The sequence below is a fragment of the Chiloscyllium plagiosum genome, chromosome 32 (assembly GCF_004010195.1).
Source record: "Chiloscyllium plagiosum isolate BGI_BamShark_2017 chromosome 32, ASM401019v2, whole genome shotgun sequence".
In the NCBI taxonomy this organism is placed as follows: domain Eukaryota; kingdom Metazoa; phylum Chordata; class Chondrichthyes; order Orectolobiformes; family Hemiscylliidae; genus Chiloscyllium; species Chiloscyllium plagiosum.
In genome coordinates, this window is record NC_057741.1 from 34,619,429 (window position 1) to 34,644,473 (window position 25,045).

The following is a 25,045-nucleotide window of genomic DNA, read 5'->3' on the forward strand; positions in this document are numbered from 1 at the left end:
TCAATCACGAGGACCATTCTGTCAGCTGGAAAAGGGAGATGTCTGTGATCCAAAGCATACCATCAAGCGTCAGGTCGGGGGGAGGAATAAGAGCAACCATAATGAAGAAAGAAACAGAGGGCAGTGGCTCGGGTAAAAAACAAATAAAAGGAAAACGGAGTGGAATTGAATGACTTTTACAAAGTTGCTATTAATAATCATTCGGACACGACTGACGATTATCAAGCAATGATCCTTCAGCAACAGTTCGAAATTCAGCAATTGGTCCATTGAGACTATTGAGCGATCTTAAAATGATTTGCATGCTAATTGTAATCTAAAATACTTGCTGGCATAAATTGATGGATGGACAACTGTAGCATTTAGTAACTTTATTAATCCCCCAAAGAGTTTCACAGTTGTTAATAGCAGTGTAACAAATGTTAGTGACACCAGTAAGCTGAAGCTGAGTGTTGTTCCAGGACCATTTATGTGATTTTGAAGATCCAAGCAATCTCTGACTCACAGGGAGTTCAAGATCTTGCTTTGAGAGCCTTCCTGCAGAATCCTGTCTCTACAGAGCCTTGATTTTGTGCATTGGAATGGTGGACTGGTTTTGGGAAATATAAAGATGGCACTCCACCCTTGCCATGTAAAGGTGCCTGAGTCACAGACAGCCAACATTGTAAGCTAAGCGAAGTTGGCCCTGTAACACATGCATTAATTTCACAGTATGTTACATGGACAACACTGACATACTTTGACAATCTGATTGAGGATTTTTCCACTGATGACAAAACAATGGTTTAAAAGAAACCGCCCTCTCTAAATCTCTCACCGTATAAAAAAATCAAACAAGGCAATATGCATCAGAACAGTTAGATGCGAAAGTTAATCCTAAATTTGATGTGATTTATTATTGTCACATGTACCTAAGTACAGTGAAAAAATTTGTGTTGCATGCAGTACGGGCTGATCATAACATACAAAGACATACAAATCATAGGGTGATCAAACAGAGTGAGTCATAAAAGGCTACAGTTGTACAGGAGGTGTACAAAAGTAATATCAACATTAGATTTGAAATTTGAGGTTCATTCAGCAGTCTAATAACAGCGGGGTAGAAGCTGTTCTTGAATCTGTTGGTATGTGTGCTTAAGCTTTTGTAACTTTTGTCTGACAGAAAAGAAAGGAAGGGATTATAACCGGGCTGGAAGGGGTCTTTATTAATACCTTTCCGCAGCAACTTCATACTCTGTATTACCTGGGTTTAATGGCAAGTAATAGCCAATACCCCTCTGCAATCAAAGTTGCAGCATTTTAAAAATGAAGGAGCACTGTCTCCTTCTCAAGGGACAAATAGAGAGATGGGCTGAATTGTAAATGCAACTTTGCCAGTGAAGTACATATCCTGAGAGAAGCAACCAAAATAAGTTCAAACACGAAATACTGCAGATGTTGGAAACCAGAGATAAAAATAACACTGGAAACACTCGGCAGGCCAGGCGTCTTTCAAGTGAAACCGAACAGAGGTATCATTCTCTACAGATAAGGAACATCATGAGAGTTGCTTATGCTCTGGGTCAATGCTCATGTGTAAAACCAATCAATTTTGACAAGTTTCCTACCACAAGATTATTTCCTGTCAAATGTGGATCTGTCTTCATTTTGTTTTCTCTCCTTGGAACACTGGGCCCAATGTTACTGCCTCCCTGATTGAGAGAGTGAACTGAACTTAAACCAATCTTGGAGATATTTCTTTTCAGTAGGACCCATAGATGTGAGTAAGAATTCAAGGCTGTGCTGAACTGGGGGAGTGCTTGACTCTCCAAGTCCCTGCCTTTGGATCAGGTGTTAAATTAAGACCCTCCATCTACCCTGTTGGATGGATCTTCAAAAAAACTCCTGCATCTATTTTTGAAGATCTGGTGGCTTGGTCAGTATGTAACCCTCAACCAACATCAGTAAAACACATCAACAGTAATGCTATTGATGGGAGCCTGCAGGATGCATGCTGTTACTATGACCCCACCTCTCATTAGTCCTGACGAAGAGTTAAGCCCAATACATCAACTCACCTGCTCCTCAGGTCCTGCCTGACCTGCTGTAATTCTTCCAGCACCACACTTTATCAACTCTAACTTCTTCAGCATCTGCAGTCCTCACTATCTCCTAGTTGCTGCATTTCCTATGTTGTGACAGAGGCCATCCTTCAGAAATACTTAATTGGTTACACAGGACCATGTGATGGCCTGAGACTGTGAAAAATGTGCTACAGTTGCAGTTAAACCTTTTCTTTTTTATTCATACCACAGTGGACCCTTAGAATGTAAAAGACATAGAAACATGGAAGATAGGAGCAGAAGGAGGCCACTCAGCCCTTCGAACCTGCTCCGCCATTTATCACGATCATAGCTGATCATCCAACTCAATAGTCTAATCCTCCTTTCTCTCCATAACCTTTGATCCCATTCACCCAAGTGCTATATCTAGTCGCCTCTTGAATACATTCAATGTTTTGGCATCAACTACTTCCTGTGGTAAGGAATTCCATGGGCTCCCCACTCTTTGGGTGAGGAAATGTCTCCTCATCTCCGTCTAAATGGCCCATCCCGAAACCTCAGTTTGTGACCCCTGGTTCTGGATGCACCCACCATCGGGAACATCTTCCCTGCATCTACCCTGTCTAGTCCTGTTAGAATTTTATAAGTCTCTCTGAGATCTTCCCCTCAGTCAACTGAACTCCAGTGAAAACACTCCTAACCTTGTCGATCTCTCCTCCTATGTCATTCCCACCATCCCCGGAATCAGCCTGGTAAACCTTCGCTGCTCTCCCTTGAGAGCAAGATCATCCTTCCTCAGGAAAGGAGACAACACTGCACACTATATTCTAGCTGTCGCCTTACCAAGGGCCTGTATAACTGCAACAACACATCCCTGCTCCTGTACTCTAAACCTCTCACAGTGAAGGCCACATACCATTTGCCTTCTCTACCACCTGCTGCACCTGCATACTTCCCTTCAGTGACTGATGCACAAGGACACCCAGATCCTGCTGCACACTCCCCCCTCCCTGTTTACACCATTTGATGCCCTGGGTTTATTTGGGTTAAGCAGGTCAAGGTAAAGTCACCATAGTCTCAGAGGGCAAGAGGGCTGCTCTCTCATTAGAGAGAAAGATACCTGGGTGGTCCGTTTAGTTTGAAGGTCACCACTCCTCAGATGAGGGGCTTGGTTGAGAAAGCAGGGTCTTCGGGATGATCTTAGTTGTTCTGGGAATTGAACTCAATCCGTTAGTGGCACTTTTGTTTGATTCCAAATAAACCTGCTGGATTATAACCTGGTGCTGTGTGATGTTTAACTTTGTCCGCCCCTTTCCAACACCAGCACCTCCACATCTTTAGAAATGCCAGCACAAGGATTTATGTTGAAAACAGTTGACATCAGATTTTATTAAGATGTTATCTGGATAATTTTCTCAATGAGAAAATATATTCTTGAGTTCTTGATTTTTTTTTTAGAACCAATAGCAATGGGCTCTGATATGGTACTGAAGAGTCACGGTAAATTGATTGTGATTGCATAGCTACCAGTTTATTAAAGGGCTGTCAGTTAGTTCAGGTGGCTGAACAGCTGATTTGTGATGCAGACAACATCAACAGCACAGATTGAATTCCTGTGCTCGCTGAGGTTACCATGAAGGTTCTACCTTCTCACCTTTGCCCCTCGCATGGTAACCCTCAGGTTAAACTACCAGTGCCAGTCATCTCCCTTTAACGACAGCAGTTCTCTGGAACTCTGGTGACTGTACTTGACTCGTTTATTCAATGTGATCATGCAGTTGATTCCACGGTTGATCAAAGAGAAAGGACAAGTTTGTTGATTGTATGGTCCTGATGGACAATGATACAAGAAGGTTTGTTAATTCAGAGCCACAGTGTGGTAGCACTATCTCTAACCCATGTTCCTTTTGAATAAAGCCTCCCCCACGGGAGTCACTGTGTCACCTATTTGACTAAATGTGCTTCATGAGGTTGAGTGTGATCAAACACTCCCAACATCAATGATAATCACAGCAAACACATTACATTGTTAGAACTTAGAGAGGTGATAACCTAGTGGTAGTATTGCGACAGTATTATTCCAGAGACACTGGTAATATTCTGGGGACCCAGGTTTGAATCCTGAAAAGGCAGATGGTGTAATTTGAATTCAATAAACATCTTGAATTGGAAGTCTAAAGATGGCCATGAATCCATTGCCAATTGTTAAGAAAAATGTATCTGGTTCACTCATGTTCTTTTGGAAAGGAAATTGTCATCCTTACCTGGCCTGGCTTACACGTGACTCCATACCCACAGCAATGTGGTTGACTCTTTAGAACCCAAGGACAATTAGGGATGGATAATAAATGCTGGCCTGGCCAGTGAGGCCCACATCCAGTGAATGAATTAACAAAAAACTGAAAACTCTAATTCTCCACAGCAAAAAGTAATCTTTTGGAATAGCCTTCATGAGTCTGATTTACTTCGAGTCATCCTCATGCATTCTTAACCCTGTCACGTCTCTTTTCTCCCAGGAGGAACCTTTTGTCATGGTATCAGAAAACGTACTCGGAAGAACAAAGAAATACTATGGATTCTCTATTGATGTCCTGGATGCCTTGTCAAGTTACCTGGGCTTTAAATATGAAATCTATGTGGCTCCTGACCACAAATTTGGGAGCCAACAGCCTGACGGAAACTGGAATGGACTAATTGGAGAACTTGCTTTCAAGGTGTGTCTTTGACAATGTTTTCTACATCTTTATTCATGATTTTTATTCTTACAAATCCTAACCATAGAGAAACAAACCTTCCATCTGATGAGCACCATCAAATTAGGCCACTGATATTTCAGAATTTCAGTTGGACATGAAGCCTGTGAATGACACTTCTCTTTCTGTGTTTTACAGTTTGTAAATTAAGGAAAAAGACGTTAATCTGAGATCAGTTTATCGTTATATCCAATCCCAAGCAGGTTGGTGTAACATGCAACAGAACACTTATACTTTTCTTTGTAATAGGTTTAGTCACAGAATGCAGCACAACATATTTCTACAGAAAACAATCCGTTGTCCCAGCAGTCTCTCTTTATCCTATTTTCAAAATCATCAATTAAACTTAATTATTGAATTAACCCAAATTAACAACCTCATTAGCGGACCACAGCAAGAAAAGACAAAATCTCAAACAAAGTTTATGAAATCATAATCAAATTTGAATTTGTGAAGTGATTATGTACTCCAGTGCCCACACATTGGGCACAGTCTATATTTAATCTAGATATCTTCTAGTCACCCTGTTTAGAGATATTAGTGCACACTTCTAACTTCAAGTAGTTACTCTACCACTGCACCACAGGCATGTCTCCATATTTATTTAATCAATCTGATCAACCAAACCTCTGTGGCAGGGGGGATTTGAATACCAATCTTCTGGTCTATAGATAGGGACACTGCCACTCTACCACAGGAGCCAGTAAGGTATTTGGGCTTTGGAGGGGAACTCTGTGATCCCAGCCAGGAATCCCATAGGGTAGAGGATCCCAGCCAGGAATCCCATAGGATAGAGGATCCCTGCCAGGAATCCCACAGGGAAGAGGATCCCAGCCAGGAATCCCACAGGGTAGAGGATCCCAGCCAGGAATCCCACAAGGTAGTGGATCCCAGCCAGGAATTCCACAGGGTAGAGGATCCCAGCAAGGAATCCCACAGGGTAGAGGATCCCAGCCAGGAATCCCACAAGGTAGAGGATCCCAGCCAGGAATCCCACAGGGTAGAGGATCCCAGCCAGGAATCCCACAGGGTAGAGAATCCGAGCCAGGAATCCCAAAGGGTAGAGGATGCCAGCCAGGAATCCCACAGGGTAGAGGATCCCAGCCAGAAATCCCACTGGGTAGAGGATCAAACAGTAAGCATACATGCATGTGATAAATGTGTGTAAGTCAGTCAACGTTATTCACAGCTATTTTCATTGTCCAGTTAACCATTTCAATCACCAAAGTGGAAGGAAAGCTCTGAATCTGATACGCTAACTTTCATTCCTATACTGTACCTGCTTTCTGGTCAGGTAAAGCTCCCCATTTTACAAAATATATCCTTTATTCACCAGAAGCCCTTTCTAGCCTGAACACTCTTGATCCTCACAATAGCTGACAGCACAATAGGTGAGGATCAAAGCAAGTTGTTTCCTTTAAAAACATCAAGCATTGTTTGGTCTTACCACAAAAGCCTGTTTGAAGGAGCACAACAAATTGTCACTCACATCTTTTGTTACTGCCACTTAGGTATTTTAATTATTCATAGCACTTCAAAAGAGAAAAAAAACACTTTTTGTTTCTTGGGGCACCTTGGAAGCTGATGAAATATGCATTGAGAAAATTCCAAGTTGTTTCAGAATATTGCACACGAGGCACTCTATCTATCACTCCAATTCATGCGTCTTCCTCATTAATCAAACCAAAGTCTCTCAATCCCTATCTGCTACACATTGCGAACATGATTCTGAGATTGAGTGCTGCAATTCAGGGACTGGCCATGCTCAATGGTTATAGATTCCATATGAGAATACATCATGCCTGGAAGCAGCTCGGAAAGGATCAGATAGAAGGGTCTTGAAGATATCAATTCATTGTGCTGTTCAGGGACCCCGGTTCTCAGGTTTTGCCAATCTCTGCTCTCTGTCAGCCCCCTCTGTGCCGACCCACAGACCTATTCAAACACCCAGGGTTTCTCAGTCTCACCTGCTCTGGTGAAAGATATGGTGTATTATTTCCAGTTTTTTACCATGGTTAAACAAGAATGCCTTTTAAAAGAATCTAGGATCAGAGGCTATCATCACAAAATAGGGGGTCACCCACTTGGGAGAAAGTGAGGACTGCAGATGCTGGAGACCAGAGTTGAGAGTGTGGTGCTGGAAAAGTACAGCCGTCAGGCAGCATCCGAGGAGCAGGAGAGTCGACGTTTCAGGTATAAGCCCTTCATCAGGAAGGGTGAATGAAGGGCTTCTGCCTGGAACATTGATTCTCCTGTCCCTCGGATGCTGCCTGACTTGCTGTGCTTTTCCAGCACCCCACTCTCAACTCAGGTCACCCATTTAGGACAGAGATGAGGAGAACTTTTTTCTCTCAAAGGTCATCATGTGGAATTATTTACTACACAGAGTTGTCAAGGCTGGGTTGTTCACAATGCTCAAGGCTGAGACAGTTAGGTTTTTAGCCAGTAAGGTAATCAAGGATGATCAAGAAAAGGCAGGAAAGTGGAGGTGAGGGTTATGAGATCCGTCATGACCTTATGAACTATCAGAGCAGATCTGATGGGCTGAATGGCCTACTTCTGCTTCTTCATCTTACGATCTTATGGCGAGTTGATTACTGAATGGCCCTGAGAGGTACAAGAAGGGAGGGACAGTGGGTCAAAGGATCTACTTCTTACCCATTCTGTCCTTGTTTGTATCACCTGCAAACTTAGATGTCCCCATATCCAATTCATTAAGCAGTTTGTGAGCTGTTAGGGCCCATTCAGATCCTGGCTGAACTCCCTCTCCCATTCTAACCAGCTTCAGCTGAATGATGTATGTTATTGTTGGCTGTCTGCTAACACAATACAGTGTCTCAAAAGAGGTCTTTGATATGCAGTGGCAGTGTTCATGTCCCTGAGACAAAAGGGCCTAAATGTAAATACGAACTCAGGATGTAATGGCCACAGCAATATGTCATAACCATAAGGCTGCAAATATCAAGCAAAACAGCAAACACTTTTTGATAAAAGATTAAAGAGACTTCAAGGCCAACACATGATTAGTTTTGTCACTGTCTACCTTCTACTCTTCTAAAATGTCCATTGGCAGTTCTATCAAGTGGCTTAGCAATAATCTGCTTCCCAACACTTAACTTGGATTCTGCCAAGTCTATTCAGGAGTTCCTCAGGTTAGTGTCCAACATGGCCCAACCATGTTCAACTGCTTCATCAATTAATTTCTTAAAATGTAACAGTCCATGTCCAAATTAAGTAAGACCTGGAGGGTATTCAGGCTTGAGTTGATAAGTGCCAGTAAGAAGCGCACCACACAAGTGCCAGGCAATGACCATCTCCAAAAAAAAGAAAATCAATGTATCACCCTTGACATTCAATGACAATACCATCACTGAAACCCCACTGTAATATTCTATTCCTCAATAAAAGGAACATGTTTGTTGCCAGCAAGATTAGAAAATTAATGCGATGCAAACTCCAACAGAGTTTATAAGTGTTTCAGTGAACTGAATGGACATTTAGATTGAAGAAACATATTGCAACACAACTGCTGTGTTGTTGAAGAACGTTTAGCAGTGTGAATTAATGCTGGATGCATAATCCAGAAAGCTGTGCTAATAATCTAGGACAATGAGATTCCAAATTTCACATTGGGCTTTCTTTAAATATGAAATTTGTTTGAAAAATGTCAAAAAATGCTGTGACACTAATGTGAAACAAAACTGCTTCAACAATGTGGGAGCAAATTACTGCAGATGCTGGAATCTGTATTCAAAACAAAAAATGCTGGAAATCACAGCAGGAGAAACATGAGAATGACGAGAACGAGGGTAGGTCCAATCAAGGACAGTAGTGGGAGACTGTGTATTGAATCGGAAGAGATAGGAGAGGTCTTGAATGAGTATTTTTCTTCAGTATTTATGAATGAGAGGGATCCCTTTCCAGCTCGGGTAAGACCTATCCTCTTTGAACAGGTCTTTTCTGTCCCAGAGGAGACTCCAATGTGTGCAACTGGACTTGAAATCATACAGAACTGAGATTCCAGACAACATCTATGTTGATCTTAGCTGGGCAGTTGTAGGGGTGGCACAAGTTGAAGGAAAAATTGAGGACTGCAGATGCTGGAGATCAGAGTCAAAAAGTGTGGTGCTGGAAAGGTGTGGTACTGTGGTCAGGCAGCATCCGAGGAGCAGGAGAGTCGACGTTTCAAGCATAAGCCTTTCATCACATTCACGGTGAAGAGCTTATGCTCAAAACATCGACTCTCCTGCTCCTCGGCTGCTGCCTGACTGGCTGTGCTTTTCCAGCACAACACTACGTGGCACAGTTGAAGTCAACCTTCCTGAGGTAGAACAGGTAAGTGTTTGCACTTGATGCGGATAACTGGTCCCGTCTTGGAAACTGGTTTCTGCTGAGCACAGACGAGAGCATGATTTGAGGTGGGAACTTGACTGTCAGAAAAAGCTCCCAAGAAGCAGCTCCAAAGGAATTTTGAAGTCTGGCAGCACTGAGGGACTTGCATCTCAGCAAGTGCCTTCAGCTTTGAGCCAAGGGGGAAGTGGGTGGAAGTGTGGACAAGCCCCTGATCTCTCCTCGTGATGCTCTCTTGGGTGCAAAGCTCACCACCTCTTCTTGAAAGTGGTCCCTTTGAAGACAGGTGCAGGCAGCAGCCGCTTGAGTTCCTCCTCTTCACCCCCCCCTCCATTAGCCCTCCCCACCATCACCAACGACATCTGCCAACACGGATGAGGTTGGAGACGATGTGGTTTTGCCAAGAGGCTCCTTCACCTCATCCCAACAACAGTCTACTCACTCTCACTGGATGTCATTTCTCTGCTTTGCAGAGAAGATTTACCAGGATGTTGCCTGGAATTGAGAATAGGTCGTACGAGGATAGGTTGAGAGTGCTAGGCCTTTTCTCGTTGGAACGGAGAAGGATGAGGGGTGACTTGATAGTGGTTTATAAGATGATCAGAGGAATAGATAGAGTAGACAGTCAGAAACTTTTTCCCCGGGTGCACAGAGTGTTACAAGGGGACATAAATTTAAGGTGAAGGGCGGAAGGTATAGGGGAGATGTCAGGAGTGGGTTCTTTACCCAGAGAGTGGTGGGGGCATGGAATGCGCTGCCTGTGGGAGTGGTAGAGTCAGAATCTTTGGTGACCTTTAAGCGGCAATTGGATAGGTACATGGATGGGTGCTTAAGCTAGGACAAATGTTCGGCACAACATCGTGGGCCGAAGGGCCTGTTCTGTGCTGTATCGTTCTATGTTCTATGTCAGGCAGCATCCATGGAGAGAGAGCAAGCTAATGTTTTGAGTTTAAATTATTTTTTATTAGAGTGGATGACAAGTGGGGCCCTTTATGGAAAGAGAACTATTGAACTGTCCTAAGTAGATGTGGTTGATTTTCACCTGTTCAGACCTAAAATTTGTTCATAAACACCAGTTTTCCATAATACGACAAATTAAGTGTGTTTTCGGTAATGAATTGAAAACGTTGCGAGGAGAGCTGAGGACAAGTATAAATTTTCCCAATTGTTACTTGGTTTATTACATCCAATGGAGGCACTCATTCATTTGTACTCTACCTGAAGGCAGGTTCTTGGCTCATTGTTGATGCTTCATGAACTCTTGTCTTTGTCGTTATTTTGTCAATGGTGGTGTACCTTTCACTTATGTAATGTTAGGCCTCACAATCAGTATGTCAGTGTGACTTTAAGAGACATGCTGAGCATATAACACTGTATCATAGTGAGTGACCTGAGAGTATAAAATTTTCTGACTCAATCTTATCAGGTGTCACCTGAGGCATGGCATGTTGGTGAATGCAGATCACTCTTTGATAATCAAAAGTTGCATATTACTCAGACACTGAAGTGCCTGTGACTGTTATATTTGTATATATCAGCAACTGTAATAAATATCTGTTGAATCTTTCAATACCACATTACTCATGTCCAGATTTTATACTGTGGGAGCTAACATGACCATTGTTGCATCAGATACAAATATCACATAGATGGCAAAGTTCACACATTTCAGAACAAGGATATAGTTCATCGGTCTACCTTATACTGCACGGGAATCAAATCTCTGTTATTCTGAGCCATACAGTAGCCAGTTAAGCTAACCTAAATGTAAGGGCAAAGGCAACAGGAAATACCTGATGTTAGGTGGCCACTAATGCTGCTGGTTTGAAGTTATTTCCAACGTGCTGGAGATAGATCAAGCTATCATCCTGGGGATCAACCTGTCACTACTGTCACAATTACTCTACTGTAATATGATCCATTTTATACACAAAATAGGCCCTTATACTCTTTCCATTTTATCCAGCTTAAAGTACTTAAAAAAATCTGCCATCAGAAATAAAAGAAGATTTAAAATTGTGGAGTTGATCCCTGCACAGTTAAATCTTGCTAAATAAACCTGATTGGCAGACATTCCTGTTTCAGTCTCCCAGTAGATTCTTAGATGGTATGGTTCCTTTTTCAAAAACAAATTTGTCCTTTTGAAATGAATTAAGTTTTTCTATCTCATTATTGATTTAATGCATTTATTTTTCTTAGATTTCCTATCACAAAATTCTGCAGCAGGCATTTTTGCAAAGGTTTGATGGGTCAGATTGATTCAAGATAGCTTTTTACATTTTACGCAGAGTGGGCCAGAGTATAAAATTTTAATGAACCAAACAGATTTCAAATCTGATAATGTATCAATCGCCAAGCCTCATATCTCAGGAGGAATGTCAGGGATTGAGCTAGTAGATATCGGGACTTTGGACTTTAACCTGTTCAGTTTAGTCAGTTGCTAAAAGAAGCAAAAATCAATTTAAGATAAATTCCTTTGACGTACGTCTGAGATATCTCAGTTCAAATGCTGCCAGTAAAAGATGTGGTTGAATGGCACTTATAGGAATAAGGGAGACCATTCACCCCTTAGTCCTGCTCCAGCATTCAATCGATCGTGGCTGATCTTCTTTTCAATTTGTTCATGGGATGAATGCATCACTGGCTTCGCCAGCATTTATTGCCCAGAGGGCAGGTAGGACTTAAACATACTGCGGTGAATCTGGTGTCATATGCAGGCCAGACCAGGTAAGGATAGCAGACTTCCTTCTCAAAAAGACATTAGTGAAATTAGTTGGGTTTTTATGACATGGGTTTATTAATTTCCATTAGGCCAACTTTTTATTCCAGCTTTCTATTGAATTCAAATTTCACCACGTTATCCCTCTCAGTCCTTCCTATTCATATACCCATCCTGATGCCTTTTAAATGTTGCAATTGTACCAGCCTCCACCACTTCCTCTGGCAGTTCATTCCATACATGCACCACCCTCTGTGTGAAAAGGTTGCCCCTCAGGTCCCTTTTATACCTTTCCCCTCTCACCCTAAACCTATGCCCTCTAGTTTTGGACTCCCCCACCCCGGGGAAAATACCTTGTCTATTTACCCTATTCATGCCCCTCATGATTTTATAAACCTCTACAAGGTCACCCCTCAGCCTCCAATGCTCCAAGGAAAACAGCCCCAGTCTATTCAGCCTCTCATTATTGCTCAAACCTTCCATTCCTGATGAAGGGCTTATGCCCAAAACGTCGATTCTCTTGCTCCTCTGATGCTGCCTGACCTGCTGTGCTTTTCCAGCACCACACTCTTCAACTCTGGCAACATCCTTGTAAGTCTTTTCTGAACCCTTTCAAATTTCACAACATCCTTCTAATAGGAAGGAGACCTCGTGGCTTTAAAAGCTCTGTCCACGTCCCCAGAACATTAAGCTGGGGCTTTAAACTACTATCTCATTAACTTTCCATAGCTCCTTATGTCCTTTAGCAGTTAAGGGATATGAGGGGAGAGATAGACATATGAAGTTAAAGTCACAGATCAGCCACGATCACATTAAATAATATGTCAGGTTTGAGAGGTTAAGTGGCCTTTTTCTGTTCCTTTGTTTTCTTCCCTAACTGAAACTTAGCAATTTCAACTGACGTAGCCTATGCTACACCTCAATGTCTGCTTCATTTGCTAGCTTTTGATCACATCCTAATGTCTTCATCTTCATCCTGATGTCAATGTTTGTTTGATAAGGCAGTTGTGGACTTTTCCCAATGCAAAAGGCACAACATAAATGCAGGTTGTTCACTGTCAATAGTTAGTAGGCAGAGGGAAGTCTCTTATCATTAACCATGATCGACTTTCTTTTGCTTTTGAAATAAATTTCCAGAGAGCAGACGTGGGAATCTCAGCTTTGACCATCACGCCAGAGCGAGAGAGTGTAGTGGACTTTACCACCCGTTACATGGACTACTCGGTGGGATTCCTGCTGAAGAAGGCAGAGAGGACTGTTGACATGTTCGCCTGCCTGGCTCCATTTGACTTCTCCTTGTGGGCGTGCATCACTGGCACAGTGATCCTGGTGGGCTTGCTGGTCTACCTCCTGAACTGGCTAAACCCTCCCAGGCTGCAAATGGGCTCGGTCACCTCCACCACCTTATACAACTCCATGTGGTTCGTCTATGGCTCCTTTGTGCAGCAAGGTAAGAGACGGTTGCATCGTGACTGTATTTACGCCCCCTGTTGTGCTCTAAGCCTCTGTGCTGCAAGCCCCACTTCCAGATGAGCTGAACATAATTTTTTGATTTGTCAAAATGGTGACAGAACTATCCCACAAGTTTCTCAGGAGCTGGGGAGGAAGAAGCAGGGTTAACATTTCAAGTTGACGACCTTCCATCAGGACTCGTGAACACTATTTCTGAGGAATGGTCATCCACCTGAGATATTAATTCTGTCTCTTTATCTCCACAAATCATGCCTGCCTTACAGGACAAAGAACATCTGTTTCATTGACGCTGCATCCACCAACTATATTACAAAGGGAATAGAGTAGAAAAGAAGGGAAGTTTTGCTAAAACTATACAAGGAGATCGTCAGACCAAAACTGGAATTCTGTCAACAGTTTTGGGCTCCTTATCTAAGCAAAGACATTCTGGCATTGGAGGCAGTCCAGAGAAAGTTCACTCGACTGATACCAGATATGGAGGGACTGTCATATGAGGAGAGACGGAGTAGGTTAGGGCCTATACTCATTGGAATACAGAAGAATGATAGGTGACCTTGTCGAAACCTACAAGACTTTTAAGGCACATGCCAGGGTAAATGCAGCAAGATTGTTTTTCTCCTTTTTAGAGAGTCTAACACCAAGAGTTTTATCTCAGAATTTATCTCACAATTTAATCAAAGATAAGAAGGAGAGCCTTCTCGTAGATGGTAGTGAATCTGTGAAAATTTTTAACATAGAGGGCTGTTGAGGCTGGTTCATTAAGTATAATCAAGGCTGAGATAGACAGATTTTTAATCAGTAAGGGAAAGCAAGGGCCCTGGGGAAAAGACAGTTGAGGATTATCAGATCAGCCATGATCTTGTTGAATGGCGGAGCAGACTCGATGGGCTGAATGGCCTATATCTATTCTTATGTCAAATGGTCAACTTAAGCATTCATTCCCTTTTCCATTAGCACACAGTAGCAGTAGTGTGTGCACCTTGCATAAGATGCACCATAACAACTCACCAAGGTTCCTCTGATAGCACATTCTCCACCTGCGACCTCTACCACTGGGATCCTCCCCTCCAGTGAGGACACAGGACAAGCAGTTGTGAGGTTGGAGGCAGAAATGATATGTGTGAAGCTGAGATTTAGACAGGACAGTGCTAGTTTCAGATTCCAAGCCCCTCGATGTGCATACACACGATTCAATTCTTACCTGATTATTCTAGTGCGGGTTACACAATAAAATGTATCCCAAGGTTGAACGTGCCTCCAATAGAATCTGCAGAATGTTCAATGTCCAGGATTATTTCTCTACAAATCTTTGCCCTTTCGGATGTTGCACATCTTGATTTTTTTCCTATTATTGAAGTAACTGCAAGGCATTAAATTCAGCCATTGGCCTTCTTCCAAACTGCAATTGTTAGATTAGATTCCCTACAGTGTGGAAATAGGCCCGCCAGCCCCACAAGTCCACACCACCCCTCCGGAGAGTAACCCGCCCAGACCCATTTCCCTCTGAATGATGCACCTAGCACTATGGGCAATTTTACATGGCCAATTCACCTGACCTGCACATCTTTGGACTGTGGGAGGAAACCCACGCAGACACAGGGAGAATGTGCAGACTCCACACAGATAGTCGCCCAAGGCTGGAATTGAACCTGGAACCCTAGTGCTGTGAGGCAGCAGTGCTAAACACTGAGCCACGATGGCTGATGTATGAGAAGAAAGATAATACATTTAGATAAAACATGGGAAAGATTAGAATTGCTGATGATACTTTGAAAGTAGAATTACATACTATTGATTGGATAATTACACATTATTATCTGGTCTCTAATAATTTTAATGTTTAGAAGTGACTTAGAGAGACAGCATTAACAGCTGTATACTACTGGTGATATACAGTGGGTTTGTAACAGTATCTAATGTTACCATGGGTGATCTGAAGAAAATTGCTTGATTCTGCATTAGATTCTTTACAATTTCTTACATCACTATTTGAAATATTTTCTCCATGTCATCGAAAATAATCTAGGAGGAGAAAGTGAGGTCTGCAGACGCTGGAGATCAAAGCTGAAACTTTATTGCTGGAACAGCACAGCAGGTCAGACAGCATCTAGGGAACAGAAGATTCGACGTTTCGGGCACATGCCCTTCTTCAGGAGCCTATTATTCCTGAAGAAGGGCATGTGCCCGAAACGTCGAATCTTCTGTTCCCTAGATGCTGCCTGACCTGCTGTGCTGTTCCAGCAATAAAGTTTCAGCGAAAATAATCTAGGACCTTGAGGAGGACCTTGGGTATAATTCTCTGAACTTTTTTCCACAATATCTTTGCATAAATGATCACAACTGTTATCAAGTCAACTTTGGTTTGATTGGTCAAAATGTTGCGATGAAGAACATACCAATAAAGTACTGTTTCTCCAAAATAGGAGCAATTCCTGGACAAGTGCCTGTTCCTAGCCGAGGTTCCTACATATTAAATTATGGACCTTGTCAAAGCCCGATTGATAATCTTAAATTGGGTTTTTATCTTTTCTCATGCAAGATAGATTGTTATTCCCTTTGAGGTTTGGCATTTTTGTGTCTGTCCTGTTGTGTGCAAAATGAAAAGTTTCAATAACTTGTCTCTTTTTTTCAGCAACATTCATACATATTGCTAATTGTGCAAGTGATAGCCTACTGGCATCTAGAAGTAATTTTATTCAATATTACATTGTTTTGAGACTACAGCAGATTTGATAAATCTGTACATCACTGACTGAGCATATTCGAGTAAACTTCTCATCCGCTTTCATTATGTAGTGCTACCTCAATATGTGCAAACATTTCTCTTTCCTTAAGATAACAATATTCAGAGTATTTGTAACTATTATGTATTTTTTTAGCTCCTATTATTTTATCTGAAACAGCAATTGTAATGCCTGGATTGAAATTTGGATCTCGTTTCCCTGAGGATGTTTTTCCATGATTGTTAATTTTTAAAAAAGATGAATCAGGAACCTGTTTGGAATAGAGCATGAGAAAATTGATGATCCTTTTTGTGCAGAGCACCTGTGTGCCTATTGGTATGATGGACTTTTTGGGCATTTGCATATGGCCTAAATCTATCGAGTGGATTCTTAATGGTGCAGTTTTAATTGGGCCGCTTGAGAAATTGTACAGGCCTGTGGATTCAAAATAAACAACTCTGATGGATAAAGATGAGGAAAGACCTCAGGCTGATCCAAGTTGAATTGGAACCAATGGCACACTTTTTGAAGATTAATATCACAAACCAGTAGCCAATTAGCACATAGCAAGCAATATGTTAATAACTAGACTTGTGTGTTGTAGATTGAAGGAAAATGTTTTACCCTCGACTCCAGTAATAACTCCTCAGCTCTTCATCAAAATAGTTCCTTGAAATTTCTTTTGTATCACCTTCGAAAACCTCTCTTTAATGTCTCATCTGAAAAATGATACCTCCAACAGCAGCACTCCATCACTACTGCATTGGAGCATCAGCCTAGATTGTTGGGATCTGGAGTGAGACATGAATCCACAGCCTTTTGACTTAAAGCCAAGGAGCTGAATACTACATTGTACCATTTGGTGTGTTTTTCGGCAAGAGCTTACATTAAATAGGGTGGGTGTCCATCCTACCATCTTCCAACTACTCCAAGCTGACCTGATAATATCTGAGGGTGGGAAGGCTCTGAGAGCAGCAGCTCACTTATTTAGTTCAATTAAGCACTTAAAGATTAATAAAGTTTTGTTAGAAGTTCAATAGACCAACTAATGTCCTGCCCAGGCTGCCATTTGATTGGAGTCAGCACCTAGACAGGAGTGGACAGTGTTCTTTTCCAACAGAGTTTGTAAAAAGGTAGATAGGGAATGCCATCTCTCTGGGAGCTTTTTGTGCATCAGGGGTACTCAGCCCCAAGAAGACAGCATCCACCTTTTCTTCCCACATCAATCTTAAAACTCCCACCATTTCCACAAGGTAGTCAAATCTTCCCAGCCAATAGTCCCAAACTTACCTAATCTTGGGATCCATTGGGTTTCAGCCTGGGACCTAATGCAGTGCACCACAGAGCTCTGGTGCTGCAAGGAGTATTGGAGCCCCAGAGAGAGGGTCTTCCTCACAGAGAGGGGTCAAATCCCAATCGGCACCAAAGCAGCCCACCTGTAATTAGTTATGGCTGTGGAATAAACTCCCTCCCCGTTCCCTCTACATTTCCCTCACTTTTTGTATCACTGCACAGCCCTGGATAAGATTTGTATATAAGTTGATGATTGGATCAGGGTGATTTTGTGGTGGAGGGTAAAGGTCTTAAGACCAGAGAAGCAGAAATTAGGTCATTCAACCCATCAAGTCTGCTCCACCATTTGATCATTTTCAACCCCATTTTCCAGCATTCTCCCAGTAACCTTTGATCCCCTTGGCAATCAAGAACTAAACTATCTCTGTTTTAAATGTACTCAATGACCTGACCTCCACAGCCTTCTCTGGCAATGAATGCCACAGATTCTCCACTCTCTGGCTGAAGAAGTTTTTCCTTATCTCCATTCTAAAGGGTCTTCCCTTTACTCGGGTCCTCATCTCTCCTGCCAATGGAAACATCTTCCCAACAATCATTTTGTCCAGCCATTAAGTATTCTGAAAGTTTCAATCAGATCCCTCCTCATCTTTCTAAACTCCATTGAGTCCCAGAGTCCTCAAAGGAGGGAAGTAACATGGGTAATTCGGTGAGGGAGAAGAAATGTTTAGTGATGAGTAGGTGTACTTTGGAATATTAAAAAAAAGACTTCTGGCCTGTCTTCCTGCTGGTCTCAGACTTTACTACCTTGGCGTTTGACTAGTCCAGCCCAGAATGACACAAGCACAGAACTGTTATGGTTCGAATTGAGACCATCCAGTCCACCGTGTCTGCACTCACACTGTCTCCCATTCCTGTAGCATTCTGCCCAGGTGAAAATGGAGCAGTACAATTGTAGGAAATACCCAAAAGATTATCCATCTATATTTCATTCTGATGTCTCTGACAAAGATGACATTATTTCACGGGCCTCACTGGAGATGCCAATAGCTCTCCCCCTTCATCACTGACAATTATCACTGCCATCATTCTGAGCACTTCCTCATCTGGCTAGCTCAGTTGGCTGGTATGCAATGCAGAGTGCTGTCAACAGTGTAGGTTCAATTCTCACACTGGCTGAGGTTATCATGAAGGACTCTCCTTCTCAACCTCTTCCCCTCACCTTTGGTGTGGTGACCCTCAGGTTAAACCACCACTGGTCATCTCTCTCTAATGAGAAAGTGAGACCATCCTTTTGGTCCTTTGTATTGAAATGACAACTGGCTTAATTTTCCAAGTCCTTTTTATTTCCATTATCTTACATCAGGAATGTACTTCTACCATATACCATGCTCAAATCTTTGCCTTTCATGTTACTCACTGCCTTGTGAACCAACAGGGAAACAATGCAACTTAAAATCTCAATCTTTTAGTGACCCCACAGGCATCACAGCTTAAAATGTAATACCTGTTGACAGATTAGCTGTACTTTGCTGTTGCTGCCTTATCTGTGGTGAATTGTGATGGCGGATTACTAATCAAAATTCTCAAAACTGACCGCACTACCTGACACAGCATTAGCCATGACTGTTAATTAGATGTGGCAAATGTCACTGCAGCAGCAAGACAACTTTAAACATTTTCAGAAGTGGTTAACGTGGTTGCGGATGGTCTGCACAGAGACTAATATATTCTGGCTAACTGAATTGATTTGGAGGTAGAATATTTTTCATTGATTGCATGCTCGGTCTGAATACAATGTGCTTCTTTCACTGAAATTATTAGGAAGAGTTTCTCAGCAGGGAAGCTTTCTTGCCCCTAAGAAGGATTGCTGGATCTAATCCCTGCATTACCAGTCAATACAACCTGAGGGTGGTAGGGGGATAGTGGTGGTGGTGAGGGACTGGTATCGACCAATTCACTGTCCACTTGGGTCCCTTCCATCTAAATGAGGATGATGAGCCACCTCCCAGTGATAGTGCAGTTCAAAAACCTTTGGAATGGTCACCAACTGAGGTAGGAAGATAGGGTACTTCAGGTAGAGGAGTGCCTAGAGATGAGGGGAGTGGGATGCTGGAAATTTTTTTAGGGTGACTTGAGATAGACCAGCCAAATTTCAAGCCCAGAAGTGGTAGTCATAGAGTTATACATCACAGAAACAGACCTTTCGGTCCAACTTGACCGCACCAATCAGCCATCCCAGTCTAATCAGACATCCCAGTCTAATCTAGTCCCATTTGTCAGCACTTGGCCCCTATCCTCTAAACCCTTCCTATTCATATACCCATCCAGATGCCTTTAATGTTGTAATTGTACCGACCTCCACCATGTCCTCTGGCATAGTTCCATACATGCAACACACTCTGTGTGAAAAAGTTATCCCTCCGGTCCTTTTTAATATCTTTCCCTTCTCACCTTAAACTTATGTCCTCTAGCTTTGAACTCCCCGACCCTGGGCAAAAGACCTTGGCTATTCACCCTATCCATGCCCATTATGATTTTATAAACCTCTATAAGCTTTCCAATGCTCCAGGGAAGATAGCCCTAGCCTATTTGGTCTGTCTCTATACCTCAAACCTTCCAGTCCCAGTACCTTGTAAATCTTTTCCACACCCTCTCAAGATTAACAACATTCTTCCTTTGGAAGGGCAACCAGAATTGTACGCTGTGTTCCAAAAGTGGCCTCACCAATGTCCTGTACAGCCACAACATGACACCCCAACTCCTACACTCAGTGTTCTGTCCAATAAAGACAAGTGTGCCTTCACCAGCCTGCCTACCTGCGACTCCACTTTTAAGGAACTATGCACCTGTACCCCTTGATCGCTTTATTCAGCAACACTCCCCAGAGCCTGATGATTAACTCTATTAGTCCTTTCCTGGTTTGCCTAACCAAAATGCAAACCCTCACATTTATTAAAATTAAATTCCATCTGCCACTCCGAGGACCATTGGTCATCTGATCAAGATCTTGTTGTACTTTGAGATAATCGTCTTCACTATTCACTACACCACCTATACTGGTGTCAATCTAAAAACTTACTGACTTTACCTCCTGTATTCACATCCAATTCATTTATAAATGAGATGAAAAGCCATGGACCCAGCATCAATCCTTGTGGTACACCGCTGGTCATAGGCTTCCAGTCTGGAAAGCAATCCTCTACCATCACCCTCTGTCTCCTATCTTCAAGCCAATTTTGTATCCAATTGGCCAGCTCCCCCTGCATCTGATGTGATCTAACCTTACCAACCAGTCTACCATGCCAAACCTTGTTGAATGCTTTGCTGAAGTTCACACAGACAACATCTACTGCTCTCCTTTAATCAATCTTATTTGTCACCTCTTTAAAAGACTTAGTCAACTTAGTAAGACATGATTTCCTGTGCACAAAGCCATATCAACTATCCCTAATCAATGCTTGCCTTTCAAATACATGTCTATCCTGTCCTTCAGAATGCCCTCCAATAACTGACTCACCACTGATGTCAAACTCACCAGTCTATAGTTCCCTGGCTTTTCCTTACCACCTTTCTGAAATACAGGCACCACATTAGCCAACCTCAGTCTTCCGGCACCACACCCAAGGCTTTCGACGAGCCAACTATCTCAGCAAGTGGCCCAGGAATCACCTGGCTAGCTTCCCACAGAGTTCTGGGATTTATCTATCTTTATGCATTTAAGATCTCCAGCACCTCCTCCTCTGTAATATGAGCTCTTTTCAAAACATCACTATTTGTTTCCCCAAGTTCCATAGCTTCTATATCCTTCTCCACAATAAATACTGATGTGAAATATTTGTTTAGTTTCTCGCCCATCACCTGTGGTTCCACACAAAGATGGTAAATGGTGGCACACTGGCTCAGTGGTTAGCACTGCTGCCTCACAGCACAAGGGAACTGGGTTCAATTTCACCCTTAAGCAACTGTCTCTGTGGAGTGTGCACGCTCTCCCCTTGTCTGCACAGGATTCTGCCAGGTGCTGTGGTTTCCTCTCACAGTCCAAAGATGTGCGTTAGCAATGCGAAGTTACCCATAGTGTTCAGGGACATGTCGGTTAGGTGTTTCGCCATGGGAAGTGTAGGGTTACAGGGGGGGATGCATCTTGTTGGGATGCTCTTCAGAGGGATGGTGTGGACTTGTTGGGCCAAATGGCTTGTTTCCACACTGTATGGATTCTATGGTCACATTGATCTTTAAGTGGCGCTATTCTCTCCCTGGTTACTCTTTTGCCCTTAATGTACTTATAGAACCTCTATTTGCCAAAGCTATGTCATGTCCCCTTTCTGTTCTCATGATTTCCCTCTTAAATGTATTCCAACTGTCCTTAAATTCCTCTAGGCATTCACTCGATCTTTGCTGTTTATACCTGATATATACTTTCTCCTTTTTTCTTGACCAGAGTCTCAAGTTCTCTAGTCATCCAGCATTGCCATCATCCACCAGTCTTGCCCTTCACAATCAAAAGAATGTACTGTCTCTGAACTCCTGTTATCTCATTTTAAAAGGCCTTCCACTTCCCAATTGTCCCTTGACTTGAAAATATCCTCTCCCAGTCAACATTTGAAAGTCCCCATCTAATGCCTTCAAAATTGGCCTTGTGCAGTCTTTGGCCATTTTTGGTGACAGAATGATGCCAGGTATGTAGCCTGGTCATTCCAGTGATTGGTCGATATCCTCTTTCTTGCTCATCTCCCCTCTCATCTCTTCCTTATTCTGTCTGTCCTCTGCCTGTTCATTGGTGTGCTACCCTCATTACAACAATGACTACGCTTCGAAAGTATTTATCATTTGTAAATCACTTCAGCACAACCAGATGTTGTGAAATATATCACAGGAAACCCTTATTCATTTTTGTATTTTCAACATTCTCTAATCTTTGTATTAACTTGTTCTAAACTGTGAGGGTTGAGAATAAAGGACAGTGCATGCCATATAATTATCCTGCCTGATACTAGTGTAGCAGGAATATCACAAGATTAGTAATCCAGCAAACCCAAGGTAATGTGTCAGCAATCCAGATACCAATTCCTAGGAATTAAGATCTAAATTCAACTTTTTTAAAAATCTGGATTGAAAGCTGATCTGAGTAATGTTGACCATGGCTGTCAATTATTGTAAAAAACCCACCTAGTTCACTAGTATCCTTTACGGAAGGAAATCTGTCATCCTTATTCAGTCCTGGCATGGATAGGGTAAATAGACAAAGTATTTTCCCTGGGGTGGGGGAGTCCAGAACTAAGTGCATAGGTGGAGGGTGAGAGGGGAAAGATATAAAAGGGACCTAAGAGGCTACTTTTTCGTCAAAGGATGGTGTACATGTGTGGTAGGAGCTGCCAATGGAAGTGATGGAGGCTGATACAATTACAATATTTAAAAGGCATCTGGATGGGTCTATGAATAGGAAGAGTTTAGAGGGATATGGGCCAAGTCCTGGCAAATGGGAATAAATTAACTCAGGATATCTGGTCAGCATGGACCGAACGGTCTGTTTCCATGCTGTACATCTCTATGACTCTATGAATCTATGTGACTCCAGATCCACAACAATCTACTTGTTGGGCGGCACGGTGGCACAGTGGTTAGCACTGCTGCCTCGCAGCGCCAGAGACCCGGGTTCGATTCCCGCCTCAGGCGACTGACTGTGTGGAGTTTGCACATTCTCCCCGTGTCTGCGTGGGTTTCCTCCGGGTGCTCCGGTTTCCTCCCACACTCCAAAGATGTGCAAGTCAGGTGAATTGGCCATGCTAAATTGCCCGTAGTGTTAGGTAAAGGGGTAAATGTAGGGGTATGGGTGGGTTACGCTTCGGCGGGTCAGTGTGGACTTGTTGGGCCGAAGGGCCTGTTTCCACACTGTAAGTAATCTAATCTAATCTACTTGACTCCTAACTGCTGTCAAGGGCAGTTATGAGTGGGCAACAAATATTGGCCTTGCCAGCGATGACCATATCACCAACATTAATAAAACTAGGAAGTAAAAATCACTTTGGGCAGATATTAGTACCTACCAATGTTCATAGCCAGAACTTGCATTGCTCGGAAGTAATCGAAAATGCAATTATAAAAGCACCATTTTCAGTTCTAGTTTGCTGCTTTGTCGATGGTAGCATGGAGTGGACTACAGTATGAGACTCAGTGAAGGAAATTTCTTCCAACTCTGATAATATCACATTCAATTTCCCTGTCCTTGTACCATTAGGTGTGATGTTCTTTTAATAAATTGAGTTCTCATGCTTTGGTATTTGGGTAGCATCAGCAGTTTCTTTGGAGTGTAAACTTTGAGAAACTTCCTTCCAAACACAGCTCTATTAATTTTGGTTAATATTAAGAATGAAGAAGTTAATTAAAACATTCAAAGGACCATTTTAACAACTGGAGTTAGTGTATATTTTCACAGATTAAAGTACATCAAAACCAGTTCCTTTTTCTTAGAACCAAACGCCCAACTGTATGCCAGTCTGATTTTGAAATAATTGAGGGAAGACTTCAGAAAACATTAGAAGGACTTGAACACTGGTCACTGCACAAAGGAGAAAGACCTGCATTTGTATGGTGCCATCTGCAGGATGGCTCACAGCCAACTAGTTACTTTCTAGAGGTGAATGTGGGACCCAATTTACAGGCAGCGAAATCCTGCAGACAGCAGTGAGATAAGTAATTTATTTGGGTTTTAGCAATGTTGGTTGAGGGATAACGTTGACCAATGCCAGGGGATCCATTGCATCCAGCAGGACAGCAGAAGAAACCTTACCTTGATCTCTACTTGAAAATAAACACACAGCAGCTCACTGAAATTTGTCATCTTAGATCAAATGCTCAGATCCTGGGAGTGAGATTTGAACACCAAACTCACTGGGTGAGGGGTGGGGGTGTGGAAATTTTATTTTTAATTGCTGGCCATTTATTTCCCATGCCTGGAGAATGCTGCCACACTGAGCCAAGATGACATTTAAAGCAATACTCACTACTCGGACATCCTCAGCAGATTCCAACCCAGTAAAACTAACGGAGATTGACAGTTTTTTTATGGCAGAGCTGGACAAATGTGTTAAAGCTGTGATTTTTGTTGCAAACAATAGGTCTCGTATAGCCTTATATGTCAGTTAAAGTTGAATCTGTGATGACTGAATCACAATCAATCTCACAGCCGTTAAGCTTATTGCAAAACGATTAGGAACATGATGAGAATCTTGTTAATATGCAAGGTCACAAAGAAGAATAGTTAGGCTTGGCATCCTAAAGAAATGTTGTATTTTTCATGTATTTTGTTTGATATATATTTGGATACAATTTGCAAGCAGGGAGGTATAGCCTGAATAGGAAGCTAAGTAGGCTGCATGACCATTTCTCATTTCAAGGCTTCTTTGTTTCAGGTATTTAATTGTATTGGCATAGGCAGCAGTAAATCAGGATTATTAATGAAAGAATTGTCAGCAATACTTGGGCATAGGGTTATAGTTCTGAAAGTGTGGTGCTGGAAAAGCACAGCAGGTCAGACAGCATCCGAGGAGCAGGAGAGGCAACATTTCTGGCAAAAGACCTTCATCAGCCCTTCCTGACCTGCTGTGTTTTTCCAGCACCACACTCTCGACTGTAATCTCCAGCATCTGCATTCCTCACTTTTGCCTTATAGTTCTGAAAGGGTTCACGTTTAGG

At 42.5% G+C, this 25,045-nt stretch overlaps 1 protein-coding gene across 2 annotated transcripts in view; it reads left to right on the forward strand.

Annotated features, from left to right (window-relative positions):
- The window catches only part of grid2 (glutamate receptor, ionotropic, delta 2), a 979,554-nt gene that overhangs the window by 770,430 nt on the left and 184,079 nt on the right, over positions 1 to 25,045 (forward strand). For both annotated transcript variants that reach the window (XM_043674401.1, XM_043674402.1), the window contains 2 exons: positions 4,559 to 4,756; positions 13,002 to 13,314. In XM_043674401.1, coding sequence (XP_043530336.1) covers positions 4,559 to 4,756; positions 13,002 to 13,314 — 511 coding nt within the window. The remainder of the gene's footprint in view (positions 1 to 4,558; positions 4,757 to 13,001; positions 13,315 to 25,045) is intronic.